Source organism: Chiloscyllium plagiosum, unplaced genomic scaffold (assembly GCF_037043375.1).
Source record: "Chiloscyllium plagiosum isolate Xiang-an unplaced genomic scaffold, Cpla_swu_hap1 HiC_scaffold_15, whole genome shotgun sequence".
NCBI classification, from domain to species: domain Eukaryota; kingdom Metazoa; phylum Chordata; class Chondrichthyes; order Orectolobiformes; family Hemiscylliidae; genus Chiloscyllium; species Chiloscyllium plagiosum.
The window spans coordinates 11144605-11162507 of NW_028270153.1; the positions used below are offsets into that span (position 1 = coordinate 11144605).

At 43.0% G+C, this 17903-nt stretch overlaps 1 protein-coding gene and 1 long non-coding RNA gene across 3 annotated transcripts in view; one reads left to right on the plus strand and one right to left on the minus strand.

Moving 5' to 3' along the window:
• LOC148147608 (uncharacterized) overlaps nucleotides 1–16059 on the plus strand; it is a 71210-nt gene extending 55151 nt beyond the window's left edge. The window contains exon 3 of the long non-coding RNA XR_015759516.1: nucleotides 15680–16059. This is a non-coding gene — a long non-coding RNA (uncharacterized LOC148147608). The remainder of the gene's footprint in view (nucleotides 1–15679) is intronic.
• The window catches only part of rbpjl (recombination signal binding protein for immunoglobulin kappa J region-like), a 70138-nt gene that overhangs the window by 17839 nt on the left and 34396 nt on the right, over nucleotides 1–17903 (minus strand). For both annotated transcript variants that reach the window (XM_087994728.1, XM_087994727.1), the window contains exons 3-5: nucleotides 10449–10574; nucleotides 9260–9330; nucleotides 1209–1324 (exon numbers count right to left, since the gene is read on the minus strand). In XM_087994728.1, coding sequence (XP_087850854.1) covers nucleotides 1209–1324; nucleotides 9260–9330; nucleotides 10449–10574 — 313 coding nt within the window. The remainder of the gene's footprint in view (nucleotides 1–1208; nucleotides 1325–9259; nucleotides 9331–10448; nucleotides 10575–17903) is intronic.

Consider the following 17903-nt stretch of genomic DNA (forward strand, 5'->3'; position numbering starts at 1 on the left):
CATCCACAGTCCTTTCAGTTTTTCAAAAGATGAAGAGTGTTGGAATTACTCAGAGGGTCAGGCAGCAACTGTGGAGAGAGAAACATAATTAATGTTTCAGATGAAAGATTATTGACCTGATCTCTCTCCACAATTATTAACAGACCTGCTAAACTATTTTAACTGTTTGATCTTTAGAAGGTTTATTTTTGCTTTGAAGTATAGGATCAGACTAAATATGTTTATCTTTTGGGCATTTATTAGAAAAATTTAAAAAGTTGAATTTCTCATCTTTGTTTTTAAATTGCTTCAAGGCTGTGTCCCTCCTTATCTCTGTATCTGTTTCAGCCCTAAAATATCGGGAATAACTACAGTCCTCAAATCCTGGTCCTTTATGTACCTCTGGAATTCCCCATATCTCCATGGGTGGCTGTACTATCAGAGAGTTACGCGACAAACCATAGAACTGGCCCACCACTAACTTTCCTGTAAAGCCCTGAGTAAACTTCTCCACCTTTCAAATTCTCTCTCTTTTCCGTAAAAGCTATGTTTTGGCCCCCCTTTTGGTCATCTGCCAAGCATTTCTTTATGTGTTTCAGACTAACATGCCACTGAAACACCTTGGTGCATTTCATTATGTTAACAACACTACAAAAATGCCATTTGTTGTCAGAAAGTATAGGAGGAAGATGAAGGGAATAGAGGATACAGTTGTAGATTAAGATAAGGAAAGATGGCAGGAAGCTGGAGAGGAGCACAAACTCCAGCATGGACTGAGGGTGGCACGGTGGCTCAGTGGCTGGCACTGCCTCCTCACAATGTCAGGGATCTGGGTTCGATTCCACCATCAAACGACTGTCTGTGTTGAGTTTGCACATTCTCCCTGTGTCGACATGGGTTTCCTCTGGGTGCTCTGATTTCTTCCCACTATCCAAAGATGTACAGGTAAGGTGGATTGGCCATGCTAAATTGCCCATAGTGTCCAGAGATGTACCAGTTAGGTGGACTATGAGAACTGCAGTGTTACCGGGATAGCGCAGGTTATGGGTATGGGTGGGATGCTCTTTGGATGGGCTAAATGACTTGCTTCCACGCTGTAGGGATTCTGTGATTGGGCTAAATGCCCTGTTTCTGTGCAGTATAACCTCCAGAAAAAAAGCACATCCCAAAGGGATCGAAGGCCACAGCCGATGATTTTAAGACACAACTATTAAAGATTCCAATGGTACCTTGGAGTCGGGCTGTTCTTCAAAGTTGATCTTCATTGCAGCTTCTTGACTGTTGGTAATGCCATCCAACCCCATGTACCCACAGAGTCTACAGCTGGATTCGTTGAGACCACACACTGAAACAAATATTGATGTTGGTAAATTGTTGTGGCCACCTCAACCAAGATGAGATAGTCCAGAAAAAACTCTACCCTCAAACCTCATCCCTCCCCCCCACAGACACACACACACACACACACACACACATACTGGTGCAACTGTGATGACAGTGGAGGAACAATGGCGGATATTTCTGTGTATAATGCAGAAGTTGCAGGATCAGTTCATTCCAAAAAGGAAGAAAGATACTAGGAGGAGGCATGGGTGGCCGTGGCTGAAGAGGGAAGTTAAGAAACGTATAAAGTTAAAAGAGAAAAAGTTTAACATAGCAAAGATAAGAACAACAGAGGATTACTAAGAAGGAAATACGCAGAGAAAAAATGAGGTACGAAGGTAAACTGGCCAAAAATATCAAGGATAGTAAAAGCTTTTGTAGGTATGTGAAAAGCAAAAAAAATGGTTAAGACTAAAATTAGGCCCTTGAAGACAGAAACAGTGGAATATATTACGGGGAACAAAGAAATGGCAGAAGAATTGAATTGGTACTTCAGATCTGCGTTCACTGGGGAAGACACAAGAAATCGCCCTGAGGTAACAGTGGCTGAAGGACCTGAACTGAAGGGAATTTATTTTGCCAGGAACTGGTGTTGGAGAGACTGTTAGGTCTGAAGGTTGATAAGTCCCCGGGGCCTTATACCAGGGTATAAGGGTACTGAAGAAGGTGGCTCGAGAAATCATGGATGCATTGGTGATTATTTTCCAGAGATCGATAGATTCGGGATCAGTTCCTGCGGATTGGAGGGTGGCTAATGTTGTACCACTTTTTAAGAAAGGTGGGAGAGAGAAAGCAGGAAATTATAGACTAGTTAGTCTGACCTCAGTGGTGGGAAAGATGCTGGAGTCTATTATAAAGGATGAAATTACGACACATCTGGATAGCAGTAACAGGATAGGTCAGAGTCAGCATGGATTTATGAAGGAGAAATCATGCTTGACTAATCTTCTTGAATTTTTTGAGGATGTAACTCTGAAGATGGAGGAGGGATATCCAGTAGATGTAGTGTACCTGGACTTTCAGAAAGCTTTTGATAAAGTCCCACATAGGAGGTTAGTCAGCAAAATTAGGGTGCATGGTATTGGGGGCAAAGTACTAACTTGGATTGAAAGTTGTTTGGCTGACAGGAAACAAAGAGTAGTGATAAACGGCTCCATTTCGGAATGGCAGGCAGTGACCAGTGGGGTACAGCAGGGATCAGTGCTGGGACCGCAGCTTTTTACAATATATATTAATGATATAGAAGATGGTATTAGTAATAACATTAGCAAATTTGCTGCTGATACTAAGCTAGGTGGCAGGGTGAAATGTGAGGAGGATGTTAGGAGATTACAGGATGACCTGGACAGGTTAGGAGAGTGGTCAGATGCATGGCAGATGCGTTTTAATGTGGATAAATGTATGGTTATCCACTTTGGTGGCAAGAACAGGAAAGCAGATTACTACCTAAATGGAATCAATTTAGGTAAAGGGGCAGTACAAAGAGATCTGGGTGTTCTCGTACACCAGTCAATGAAGGTAAGCATGCAGGTACAGCACATAGTGAAGAAGGCTAATAGCATGCTGGCTTCATAACAAGAGGGATTGAGTATAGAAGCAAAGAGGTGCTTCTGCAGCTGTACAGGGCCCTGGTGAGACCACACCTGGAGTATTGTGTGCAGTTCTGGTCTCCAAATTTGAGGAAAGACATTCTGGCTATTGAGGGAGTGCAGCGTAGGTTCACGAGGTCAATTCCTGGAATGGCGGGACTACCTTATGCTGAAAGACTGGAGCGACTAGGCTTGTATACCCTTGAGTTTAGAAGACTGAGAGGCGATCTGATTGAGACATATAAGATTATTAAAGGGTTGGACACTCTGGAGGCAGGAAACATGCCGAACAAGAGGACACAGCTTAAAAATACCCCGTATGACCATTTAGGACAGAGATGAGGAGAAACTTCTTCACCCAGAGAGTGGTGGCTGTGTGGAATGCTCTGCCCCAGAGGGCAGTGGAGGCCTAGTCTCTGGATTCACTTAAAAAAGAGTTGGATAGAGCTCTCAAGGATAGTGGAATCAAGGGTTATGGAGATAAGGCAGGAACAGGATACTGATTAAGGATGGTCAGCCATGATCATATTGAATGGTGGTGCAGGCTCAAAGGGCAGAATGGCCTACTCCTGCACCTATTGTCTATTGATACACTGAAAGTGGTGCAGTTAACCCCAGAGATTTCTAGAACATTCTGCCATCTTCCCAACACAACTTGGTTTGAGGCAATATTCCAGGTGGTCAACCAGTTGCTTCACCCATAATTCCAGAAAGGTCATGGCAAGGCAACAGCCTTGGGAGCACATGGGGCTTTAGGTTAAGGCTAGTGACAGTGACCAAAGAACCAGAAGATTTGATAAATAGCCACCGATCAAAGAGTACTCAATCTTCAGGGTCAAGACTCACCTCAATTTAACTTGCAAGTTGCCAATGAATAGTTTGAAAATCATTTCTATAGCAGCTTTCAGTTGTTACAAAAGTGGGCTGTGGCTGTGGCAAGGGATGATGGCAAGAAAATGGGGAATCCATTGGAAGGCACTGCTGAGCAAGTGACATCTTAAAGCATTGGAGCACAGAGGTTTTTACAGCAACCCTATTCTAGGTTGAGCAGCACTGTTTGAGGGTGGAACTGTTTAATTTGGATCTAACAGTCTAGGTGACAGTGATGTTGTGTTAGAGTTCAGTCGGGGAGCCCAGCTCGATGCTGAAACACTCACTCACATGTTGTAGTCTGAAGCCATAGGTAGCAATCATTCTAATGTGCTTTCCATCCCTTGGCTGACCAAGAATCGTTCCCACACCTATCACCTTCCACTGGCTTCTGCTGGAAGGATTTACAAGGTTGATACTTGTAATGTTTAGCCAGCTTCCCCAAGCTTCTGGAGTGGAACTTGAACCCAGAACTTTGAGATCAGGGGCTGGGACACTACCCCATTGCACCACAACAGCATACGATCCTTCTTTAAATGTTTCTTCACAAGGCTCTTGTCTGTTTCAGCCACTCTTTATCACAACATTGATTCAAATATTGAATCCACAGGGCCATGAGGACTGTAAACCTGTTTACTTCCATATTTTTCAAGATGACAAATGTTGTTAATTTTGATAAACGTTGCTCACTTCACACCCACCCTTGAGTAAAGCAAACAGCAAAACCATGAACGATACTCAGTAATCGTTAAGTATTTCCCGCAGAAAATAACCTGACATTATAAAGGAGAGCCTGACTCTTGATGGAACTTAGCAGGATATCAACTTTCCTGATTTTATCCAGAAAGTTTTGTAAGAGCCTCCAATGCATTCATCAACATCTGAATACACTCTGAAACAGTTTGGAGCTAAATCCATGTTCCTAAAACAGACACTTGCACCAGCATGGATGTAATGTAGGAAAAATGTCTACTGCTATAACAACTATCTAAAAATAACGTCACTGTAAAAGCAGTTATCAACACCCTCTTAAAGCTTTGAGTTTAACTCTTATTTACATAAATGCATTGCCAGCTTGTACATTTAGTGCAAGTCTGGCCTTAGCACTTCTCAGAATTTAAGATAACTCTAAAAGACACCACAGACATCTCTTCTCTGATAGTTCAATGGAACTCACGATTTGCTGGTCAGTTTCTAGTCCTAGAAACAAGATGAGGCCATTCAGCCCCTCAAGACCATTCCATCAGTTTACCACGGTTGGTCTGTCTCTCAACTCTCAACTCCAGTTCCCTGCCTTGCATCCACATCTCTTGATAATCATGAGCCATCAAAAATCTCTCTAAACTTATTGAAAACATCATTAATATCTACAGCTTTTTTCATGGTAACATTCAGAGACTGTTCCAAACTTCCACTAGCCTTTTGATGAAAAAATGTTTCCTCATTTCACCCCTGAAAGATGTTTGAATGGACATTTCAATGGACAGTGGCTGGAACAGGGAGGAGCCTTTTGAACTTTTATTTAAAGAGGGACCTATACTATTGAAGGGAGTCTGATTGTGCAGCAAGTAGTGTACCCACCTCTGAGCTAGGGGTTCTGGGTTTGAGTCCCACTCCAGGACTGGGTGGCTAAGGAAGGCACATGTGCAATGTGGCCAAACATGTCAAGTATCAAGTTGCAAATCCTTCCAAAACATGCCAGTAGCAAGTGGTAAGAATGGGTAAAATTCCTGGTTAACCATAGGAAGAAAATAAATTGAAGGCTTTATAGTCAGTATTTTGATTTATTTGTTTGTGGTATGGTGGGCCTTACTGGCCTGCACTTATTGCCCTTGATTTGTTGCCCTTGACAAGATAGTGGTGAGTTGCCTTCTTGAACTGCTGCAGTCTATGTATTGAAGGTTCACCCACAATGCCCTTAGGAAGGGAAATCCATTGACAACAATGGGGGAATGGAGATATATTTCAAAGTCAGGATGGAGAGTGGCCTGAAGGTGAACTTGCTGACAGTGGTGTTCCCATGCCCTCATCTTTCTAGACGGAAGTGGTCATGGGTTTGGAAGGTGCTCTTTTAGGAGTCTTGGTGAATTTCTGAAGTGCAGTTGCTATCTATTATTCCAGAATAGAACACACAGCATGTTGCCACGTACACTTGGACTCCCTAAGTGAAGTGTAACACATTACTATCACACCGCCCAGACTGTTAGTCAGATCCCAGATAATTTTCAGCTACCAATCAGCCTTCCACCCTCACCTTTTAAGATGATGTTCTGGATTCACTGAATTTGTAGATTCTCCGTCTTTCTTCGCCAGCTCAGCATGAATCCATAGCAAATAAATAAATTAAACAAGTTCGCATGAACTGTAGTTTTCACTCTGAGAGTGCTGGCTTGAGAAATTAAAATGTCAACATCAAGTGAGCTTTGGTTTTAAGCGTGCCGCGAGAGGAATATAGAAGGACATGTCACTTGCACCTAACTCACGCTATACAGCAATATCAAGTTTTAATTGTGACTGAAATAATGAATTCTTTTCCATTTCAAAAATAAAATTCATTCTAATAATTTTTACAAAAATTATAATTCCCCAACAGCAATACCCTTACAGTGAGGTGTCCAATTGTCTGCATAGACCTTAAGGACCCCAAGGCACACATCAGAAACTACACAAACCTCCGCGTGCAGCAATCGAAAGATTAAGTGCACCATCACTCATGTAACACCCCTAGCATACAAACAAACACTGTGTCTCTTTGGGACATATGATCTTGAAATTACAAAGCACGATATTAATTCTTTGGGGTTTTTTTTGTAACTTATTAGTTTGATGTTTGATTTAATTCTGTCTCTGATAAGTTACTGGCCAGGAAGTGTAAGTATGAGCAAAAGTAAAGGATTTAAATCTCTCATCAACGAAGGGAGTACACTTCCGTTTGGTGTTCCAAAATCTTACCCCTCCTGCTATCTCTCATTTACTTCTGGCTACAGATCCCGACAAGGCCAGTTCTAATTACAGGATTAGATACCTTGCTGTTAGCTAACAACTGTTATGCTTTAGCCAGGGTGATTTCAAATCAGGATTTCTCTCATTCTTAGCTTAAAACCTTGGCATCGAGTCTACCTAGCAATTCATACAGAGAAAAAGTTCAAATCAACCAGTTTAAGGTGAAGGGCAGGAGCTTTAGAGGATTTCAGGAAATGTTTTCCACCGAGAGGGTCGTGAAGGTCTGGAATGTACTGCCGGGGTGGAAGGTGAAGCAGATAACATCACAATCTTTAAAAGGTCATAACATTAAAGGCTTTGGGCCCAGCACTGGAAATTAGGACTAATGTAAATGGGTCAGAGCAGACTCTATGGGCTGAAGGGCCTCTTCTGTGCTGATGACTCTATATCTATAAAGCTAACAATATCCATTAGCATTCTAAATCATCCCATTGCCTGTAGGTTGAGCTTGGCAGACAGTTGATATCATCTTGTGGACGTGGATTTGCGACAAATTGATAACTCAGGAGCATTTCATGCTCAGGTTGAGAATTTGTACATTGGCAATAAACGGGAAAGTGATCACAATGCAGAGGAATATTCGGATTGGATCACAGTTTTGCTGGAATAACCGATATGTTTGGCCAGTGCTGATTCCCATGTTTCCAGGTTGAACTGCAATGATGCGGTCAGACAGCGGGTTTGTCGAAACCGGATCAAGATAACTTGTACTACTGCACCATCAGAAAGCTCAAACTCTGTGCCAGCTGTTTAGCTAGTGATCTTTTCAGGATAGCTGTCTACAAAAGTTTAAACCAACACCGGCTTCTATGTCAAAGGTGGTTGGCTAGCTCAGTTGGCTGGTTGCCGATGCAGAGAGACACTGACAGCATGGGTTCAATTCCTGCTCCAGATGAGGTTACTGTGACGGTTGTACCTTCTCAATCTTTCCCTTCACCCGAGGCATGATGACCCTCGGATTAAACTCTCCATCAGTCATCTCTCTTTCTAATGAAAGAGCAGCCCTATGGGGATTATGGCAATGTGCTCTTTACCCTATACGGAAATGTAATGTTTCAGAGGGAAAGCGGCCTGACATGCTTTTAATCTTTTGATGAGAGGGTGTTTCTACTTGGTACGTTGTTTTTGTGGTTCACCAATATTGACAGGGATTCAGGAAAACCTTCTTTACCCAGACAATGGCCTAGATGCAAATCAGGGGAATATCTCCAAGGTAAGGTAGGTTCACACTCAAGGGGCAATAGAATACAAGGTCATGTTGGTAGGGTCAACTGAGGTGGATTCAATGAGATTCACATGAAGGATAAACATCAGCACAGACTTATTAGGCTGAATGGCCTGTCACAGGGCTGTGAATTCTATAAATATCTCATTACAGGTGTTCCTATCAAACAATCCAAGATCAAGTTAACAACCGCAGGGAGACAAACCCGGCAGTCTGACTTGACAATAGGGTACAAGTGAATGGTGTTGAAAAGTGTGGCACTGGAAAAGCACAGCAGGTCAGGCAGCATCCGAGGAGCAGGAGAATCGACATTTTGGGCATAAACCCATTCCTGATGAAGAGTTAATGCCCGAAATGTCAACTCTTCTGCTCCTCGGATGCTGCCTGACCGGCTGTGCTTTTCCAGCGCCACACCTTTGAACTCTGATCTCCAGCATCTGCAGTCCTCACTTTCTACCACAAATGGACAGTTCTATTTTGGCACACTTTGCATCCAGTTGTGAAATACCCAATGTTGCGCCACATTATGGACACCATTACACAGTGAGCCCATGCTCTTCAGCAACTTGATTAAGGCTAGTCCCAACTCAACAGCTATCTGACTCTTGCAACCAAACAACGAAGGAACCTTTGTCAATCTGAAAGTGAAAGATCAGTGTATTCATCAACAGGAGAAAATATCAAGTGGTGGCATTGTCATAATTTCACTGGATGAGTAGTCCAGGCCCCAAGATAATGTTCTGGGGACATGGGTTCAAATCCCATCCTAGCAAATGGAATTCAATGAAAATCTGGAATCAAAATAAATTAGCTTACTGATTAGGCAGGTTGACCCTGGCTCTGACCCTCCCAACCCATGAGCACTCCTGTTGGCCTCCACATCCATTATTGGTTGTCATTAAATCCCATCTGGTTGACTGACATCCTGTCGGAAATCTGTGACTCCAGACTCTCAGTAATGCAATTGACTCTTATCCACCCTTTGGGCAATTAGGGATAGCCATTAAAACTATGCCTTGCTACCTTGTTTGGATTAAGCCTCTGGTTCATTCATCCAGGTCTCTGGATTAGTGTCCAGTAAAATAACCACTTTGCTACTATACCTCCACGCCTGTCAGTCTAGCCATTGCATGCAGATATTGAAAAACAGATCCTATACAAACACAGTCATTGCTAAGTAAATATCTGGTTAATGTTAAGACTGCCTTACATTTCAGTTGCTCATGTTTGAGTCTCCATCCTGGACCAGTTAGATAGACAGATGGTGGTGGACAGAAAAACCTGAATGGAATTTCAAAGAAAAACCTTTTGTTAGTCACATGAATAGATTGATGTTGATTACTGGTATCAGTTGAATGAACTTTTCTTCCACACGCACTAGTTCCCACAGGAAGGCTCTGGTTCCAGTTAACACTAGCCCTAAGAACGTCTCTCTTTAATACTTGATTACGGGAAACCTCCATCACACCAAATAGGAACAGGATTAAACCATTTTACTCCTTCAGCCTGCTCTACCATTCAACCAGATCATGGTTGGTGCAAAGCACTATTGCACCATCCATTCCTTTGTGCCCAAAATACACTCGACTCCTTTGTCAAATAACATTGTTTCTAAATTAATATTCATTCATGGGAGCTGGACCAGTAATTACTGCCCATCCCTAATTGCGCAGAGGATAGTGAAGATTGAAGCACATTCCAGTGGGTCTAGAGTCACATGTGATTCAGACTAGGTAAGGGTGGGGTATTCTTTCCCAAAAGGACTTTAGTGAACCCGATATGATTTTACAATCAACATATCACTGTAAGGTTAGTTTTTTATTCCAGACTTCTGTTAAATTCAATTTCACCATCTGCCATGGGGGGATTTGGACCTGCGTCCTCGAACATTAGCCTGGGGTTCTAGTCCAGTGGTATTACCACTGCCATTGAATTCACTCAAGAGGAGGCAATGAGTCAGCTGCCACTGCTCTCTATGAAAAGAGAATTTTAAACACTCACAACCCTCCACAAGAGAAAAAACTTCTTCCTCATCTATCTTAATGGGAGATCACTTATCTTTAAACTGTGGTCCCTTGTTCTATATTCCCCTCTGATGGGGCACATCCTCTCAGCATCAGCCCTGTCAAGCCCTGCCCCTCTCCTCAGCAAAATCCTACGTGTTTCACAAAGCTCACTTCTCATTCTGCTAAACTCCAATCTGCTCAACCTTTCCCCACAAGAAAATCTTTTCATCCCATTAGGAATTTACAAATCACTCTGTAAGCCATTGCAGTGATGGCTATGTCTATGGAATTAAAGGCACAGAAAATGAGTATCTCTGCGAGCTGTGATGTAGACCATAAATACTTCTGTATAAAGTTAAAGTAATACATAAATGATTGGCTTTGGTTTCTTACCTCTTTTCGTTTCCATATGATTTCTGAGCAACCTTCGCGTGTAGAATCAGCACTGTTTGGTCAGGGCGTTGTTGCAGGTATTGGCGGAAAGTGTCACGAGTCATACTGAGCTGGTCAGAGCCAGACCTACAGGGGAATGGAATGATGGCTTAAAGATGATGTTTGATGTCACAGATCTCTGCGTTCATAATTTGTGAATGGCAGTATTATCCAATCATTGTTTTGCTGAAGCCCCATTCCTGGGAATGTTGCAGAAAGCAGGGGGTTGCTAGCTGAATGAAGGTCAGATACCAAGGAGGAAAGGAATAAGGAGGTCTAATGGTCCGGCAGTTCCATAGCATTTGAAGAGCTTTTCACTCATTGTGGGTTAAGATAACACCCCCGTTCTCTAAAGGTTGTTTCCAATGTTTTCTCTTGCTTACTCCAAGTGGGGGAAGTGAACAACTGCACAGTGCAAATGTACAGCAAAGTCCCAAAAGGATCAAACAGCGGGGTTAAATCAAGTACAGACACAGAGCAGAATGGGCCAGGAGGCAGTCATTGGCACCAGTTCCAATGTAGTCATCTTTAACTTAGATGCAGGCTCCAAGTGCTCTCCAGCACCGTAAAATCTCAGTGTAAAAGGAACAGAGTCTCATTGTAACTGCCCACAGCCCACATTTCTTGACACTTGCAGTTAGAAGATAGTTATTCTTTGAGGTCAGAGAAGTCAGCCCTGATCTTTTTTTTCCTGCATACTCATTTCTTTTAAGTTTTGTCAGAAGTCACAGGACACCAGGTTAAAGTCCAATACTTCACCAGATGAAGGAGCAGCGCTCTGAAAGCTAGTGATTTCAAATAAACCCGTTGAACTATAACCTGGTTCGTGAGACTTTTGACTTTGTCCATCCCAGTCCTACATCTGCATCTCCACATTTTAAGTTGTGAGAGTAATCTCGTAATGTAAAGCTAGGGTTAAACTATCATATGCAGTTCATTCGGATATAACCCAGGGATTAGGATGATTATCCATGACACAGAATCATTCATTGCTCTTGGGGCTATTTGCATTGTTGTGAAATAAAAAGTAAGTAATGCATCTGAGCTCTTGTAAAAGAAATCTATCTGAATAAGAAAGCATTCAAGTACCAAGGGTCCAGCTCCTTCTGTCAGTTGAGTGTCACAGGCTGTCAGTTTGATGAAAGCAAGACCAAGTTCTGGAACCGCAACCCATTTGATAATTTGAGTCTGACGTCATTCCTGACACTAATCCAACAAGCATACTATCAATGGACAGGGCCATATTGTCAGCTCCTCCCAAGTGTGAGCTTGAACCATTCCAAACTGATTACTTTATTAAACTATAACCATATCATCAAAAGCCATATGACACCAGGTTATATGCCAACAGGTGTATTTGAAATCACAAGCTTTCAGAGTGCTGCCACTTCATAAAGTGCAGTCTCACTTCACCTGATGAAGGGGCTGCTTTCTGAAAGCTTGTGATTTCAAATAAATCTGTTGGACTATAACCTCGTGTCGTGTGATTTCCGACTTTGTCCACCCCAGTTCAAAACCACCACATCATTTCATAGAATGTTACAATACACGAGGAGGCCATTCAACCCATCATGACAGTGATAAAAACAATGACTGCAGATGCTGGAAACCAGATTCTGGATTAGTGGTGCTGGAAGAGCACAGCAGTTCAGGCAGCATCCAAGGAGCAGCGAAATCAACGTTTCGGGCAAAAGCCCTTCATCAGGCATAAAGGCAGTGAGCCTGAAGCGTGAAGAGATAAGCTAGAGGAGGGTCGAGGTGGGGAGAAAGTAGCATAGAGTATAATGGGTGAGTGGGGGAGGGGATGAAGGTGATAGGTCAGGGAGGAGAGGGTGGAGTGGATAGATGGAAAAGGAGATAGGCAGGTAGGACAAGTCCGGACAAGTCATGGGGACAGTGCTGAGCTGGAAGTTTGGAACTAGGGTGAAGTGGGGGAAGGGGAAATGAGGAAACTGTTGAAATCCACATTGATGCCCTGGGGTTGAAGCGTTCCGAGGCGGAAGTTGAGGCGTTCTTCCTCCAGGCGTCTGGTGGTGAGGGAACGGCGGTGAAGGAGGCCCAGGACCTCCATGTCCTCGGCAGAGTGGGAGGAGGAGTTGAAATGTTGGGCCACAGGGCGGTGTGGTTGATTAGTGCGGGTGTCCCGGAGATGTTCCCTAAAGTGCTCTGCTAGGAGGCGCCCAGTCTCCCCAATGTAGAGGAGACCGCATCGGGAGCAACGGATACAATAAATGATATTAGTGGATGTGCAAGTAAAACTTTGATGGATGTGGAAGGCTCCTTCAGAGCCTTGGATAGAGGTGAGGGAGGAGGTGTGGGCGCATGTTTTACAGATCCTGCGGTGGCAGGGGAAAGTGCCAGGATGGGAAGGTGGGTTGTAGGGGGGCGTGGACCTGACCAGGTGGGAACGGAGGGAACGGTCTTTGCAGAAGGCGGAAAGGGGTGGGGAGGGACATATATCCCTGGTGGTGGGGTCTTTTTGGAGGTGGTGGAAATGTCGGCGGATGATTTGGTTTATGCAAAGATTGGTAGGGTGGAAGGTGAGCACCAGGGGCGTTCTGTCCTTGTTACAGTTGGAGGGTTGGGGTCTGAGGGCAGAGGTGCGGGATGTGGATGAGATGCGTTGGAGGGCATCTTTAACCACGTGGGAAGGGAAATTGCAGTCTCTAAAGAAGGAGGCCATCTGGTGTGTTCTGTGGTGGAACTGGTCCTCCTGGGAGCAGATACGGCAGAGGCTGCAAGAGGTAGGGTGGGAAGAGGTGTAATCCAGGTAGCTGTGGGAGTCGGTGGGTTTGTAAAAAATGTCAGTGTCATGACAGTGCCAGCTCATCCAAAGAACTCTGCAATTAGTTTCACTTGCTTACTCTTTCCCAATATCCATGCCAATGCATTTTTCTTTTTCAAGTATTTATCCAACTTCCATTTAGAAGTTATAATTCAAACTGCTTCCAGCAATATAGACCAGATTATAACAACTCACTGTATATAACAACACACTGTGATTGTGAGGTCTGTCCATAGAGAATTAAAATGGAGGCCTTTCAAACAGGCAGTTAGGACTTTCATGATCACTGGATTTGGAAAACTGTTTGTTTTACTTAATTTACAGTATGCCATTTATTTCATACACAGTGAGTTCCAAGACTGTTTGTGACTCACCATCATTCTTGAATGATCCAAGCAGCTAATCTTCATGCATTAAGCCTTGTCAGTGAATGTTAATGGTCTCTTCAACAATGGGCTAGGATTTAACTTTACCCTGGAGTCTGATACTGACTCACATATAGCTCTTTAACTTACAGGAGATTGTGACAGGGAGTGAGAATTGAGGATGGTTAGGAACAAGGAAAGATTTTAGGCCAGCAGTGAGAATGGTCAGTGATGTACTATTCTCTTATTTATTCATTGGTTGTGGACAACATTGGGGAAAGCTGTGTTTATTGCCATGCTGACAGACATGCAACTGAGTCCTCGTAAACTTTGAAAAAAAGACTGCATTTTCATCTCATCTTCATCCCAATGTATTTTACAGTCAATGACATACATTTGAATTGTAGCCATTATTGTAATGTAGGAAATAAACAGGCAATTTGTGCACAGCAACATGTCAGCAATAGAAACAAAGACAGAAGTTGTGAGAAAAGAAACTTCTGGTAGCATCAGTGAAGAGAAATCAGAGTTAATGTTTCATATCCAGTGACCCTTCCCCAGAAAAGACAAAGGGTCACCGACATGAAACATTAACTCTGATTTCTCTTCACTGATGCTGTCAGACCTGCTGAGCATTTCCAGCAGGTTCTGCTTTGTTTCTGATTTATAGCATGCACAGCTCTTTCAGTGTTAGTGGTGGGTCTTTTTAAGCTGTTGATCGAGGGAGTCCTGGGAGAATTTGCCTACTCATAAGATCATAAGATACAGGAGCAGAAGTGGGCCATTCAGCCCATTGTGTCTGCTCGGCCATTCAATGAGATCGCGGCTGACCTGATAATCCTCAACTCCGCATTCCCGGTTTTTCCTCATAATTCTTGATTCACTCACTGATTAAAAATCTGTCCATCTCGGCCTTGAATCTACTTAATGACGCAGCCTTGATAGCCCTGGTTGATAAAGAATTCCATAGATTTGCTGCCTTCAGAGAATAAATTCCTCCTCAACTCTATCTTAAATCTGCAATCGCCTCCTCTGAGATGATGCCCACTGGTTCTAGGCTCTCCCACAATCTACCCTGGTTACGTTCTGTAAGAATCCTGGATGTTTCAATAAAGTCATCTTTCATTCTGCTAAATTGTAAATTAGTCTCTGAAAATAATTCCATGAGTTCTGCAATGTTCAGCTAAAAGGGCAGTCAGAGACTCCTTTTAATGCCTGATTTGGAGGATCTGCTCATTACTGACTTGGTTCCAGAGTGGAGTGTCAGCCTTGATTTTTATACCTAAGTCACTGAAGTGCAATCTGAACCCAAGCCCTTCGAGGGCGATAGTGTGCCCAACTGATGAAAATACCATCAGTAGACATTGGGATTGAGACTGGGCAGCCATGGAATTGAGAATTCCAGCAGGAATATCACTTGCCCTTCACTCCTCCCTAGAATACCTTGACACCAAGAGCAGTACGTAAGAATCCTACTCACTGACTACGTTCAGCCTTTAACACTATTATCCCCTCGAGACTGATTACTAAACTTAGTGATCTTGGACTAAGCCCCACTCTCTGCAACTGGATCCTCAGTTTGCTGACCCACAGGCCACAATCAGGGAAGATTGGGGACAATATTTCATCCTCACTAACACTCAACACTGGACCCCCCCAGGGGTAAGTACTCAGCCCCTTACTGTACTCACTGTATACCCATGACTGCATCACCAAATACCAGACTAATGCCATTTACAGGTTCGCTGATGACACCACCATAGTCGGTCAAATCTCAGATGGCGACGAAACAGACTACACGGGAGGTGGAAGACATGGAAAAATGGTGCACTGAGAACAACCTAGCTCTCAATGCCAGAAAAACCAAAGAACTAATTTTTGATTTTCGGCAGTATGTTACTCATGCCTCCCTGCACATTAACAGCACAGAGGTGGAACGAGTGGAGTATGTTGATGGGAGTGGTCATCCACAACAAGCTTTCTTGGACTCTTCGTGTGAATGCACTGGTTACAAAGGCCCAATAACGTCTCTTCTTCCTCAGGCAGCTGAGGAAATTTGGCATGACAGCGAATACCCTTGCCAACTTTTATAGGTGCGCCATCGAGAGCATTCTGTCTGGATATATCACTACCTGGTATGGCAACTGTACCATTCAAGATCAGAGATGGTTACAGTGAGTGGTGAACTTGGCTTGGACAATTACAAAAGTCAACCTCCCATCTGTAGAATCCATCTACCAGGCCCTCTGTCAAGGAAAGGCTGTCAGCATTCTCAAAGATCCATCCCACCCTGGCAATGTTTTTCTACAACCTCTACCATCAGGGAAAAGGTACAGAAGCCCGAACACATGCACTAGCCGGTTTTGTAAAAGTTTCTACCCTACTGTTGTTGGAATACTGAATAGACTCACAAACTCTTAACATTCACCTGTACCTGTGTTTTTGTTTTTGCTGCTGTTTATCTATTATTTACTATCTATGCTACTTAACTCTGTGATCTGCCTGTATTGCTCGCAAGACAAAGCCTTTCACTGTGCCACGGTACATGTGACAATAAATTCAATTTAATTCAATTCAGAATAGAATAATGATTGGGTTAGGATAGAGCTGAGGAGAGGCAATAAGTTGTGATTGGGAATTTCCGTGACCCTGATGGGAGGAGTTCACTGGGTAACTAAGTCCCACTGTTCAACAAACCGTCACAGATGTATAAATGATCATTTGAGTCACGAAGATGGTTAATCGCTTGACTTTGGCTGCAAACAAGGTTTTCACCATCAAAAATAACGGTTAAAGACAAAGTTATTCTTTAACATGTAACAAAATGGATTATTAAGTAGGACTATGAAAATTTAACCTATATCCTCTTTAAACCCAACCATAGATGTATTCATTCACAAACAGACAGATAAGGCAACAGTTCTGGAAATGTATCTAGAAGAGAAAACATAAGCAAGAAGGAACAAATTCTGTGAATCAAGAGACCAAATCATAAATGTGGAATGAAGTGACTTCCTCACAGTTCTTTTTGATGATCATATCACTTCGTTGTCAACCATAGAATTTTCTCAAGTCAGTAGCCGGTCAGTTAGACCTAGGTCTTTGCTTGAATTAGATATCTTGCTTTTCAGAGACTTTGAGTGCCAGTTTTCTTCCATACACAGAGGGAGAGAGAAAGGGACCGGTGTTGGTCTTCTGGTTTTTGTTAGTCTGAGTGCAACTACCTTCTCAGATCTGTGATAGACTGCAACTGAAAACCAATTCACTGTTGTTGCAGAATAGCTTTTTAAGCCAGTATTGGAGCCAGCAAGATTTACTAAATTTTCAAATCCAAATTCTCCAAGAATTAGGAGACCTTTCAGTGTGAACAAAAAACAATATACCTTGAACATTTTTTGCAATACAGAGTCCAAATTTCCATTTTTCCCAGTTTATATTTTGGAGGAATATAAATTGAGAAAAACAATCTTTAAAGAATGGATAGAGATAAAGAACGGGGTTGAAATGGGACTATGAAGAAACAGTAATCAGCATAGGATAGTTATTCAACACATTCATGAAAACAGAGCTGAGTCCAACCTCACTAGCCATCACTGCTGGCTGAGCTCAGTAACTGAATCACCATCATCTGTAAGGCATCAGCACGGGGCAGCACGATGGCTCAGTGGTTAGCACTGCTGCCTCACCGCACCAGGGACCCAGGTTTGATTCCACCCTCGGGTGACTATGTATGTGAAGTTTGCACATTCTCCCCATGTCTGTGTGGGTTTCCTCCCACAGTCCAAAGATGTGTAGGATATGTAGACTGGCCATGCTAGATTGCCCATTGTATCCAGAGATGTATAGGTTAGGTGGGTTAGCTATAGGAAGTGCAGGGTTACAGGGATAAGGTAGGTGGTGGATCTGGGTGGGATGCTATTCGGAGGATCAGTGCGGACTCTATGTAGGGATTAAAAAAAACACATGGGAGGGGTACACACAGGCATGCAGTGGTGAGTCACTAAATTAATACAAAGACTATCTCTTTATAAATATGATATTAACACATAGGCTGAAATTAATAACTTCGACAGGGTTCATGTTGACTGCCTCAATACCAAAAGACAGAAACCCAGTAAATGTGGGTTTTATGTCTGTACAGTGGGCGCCAGATTATTTGAAACTGCTTAAGAATTATTTATACATCGTCCCATGCTTCAAAAGTGTAGCAGTGTTATCACGGTGAGTCACTCCTGAAATAAGCTGTATTTAGGGTTTCAGATGATT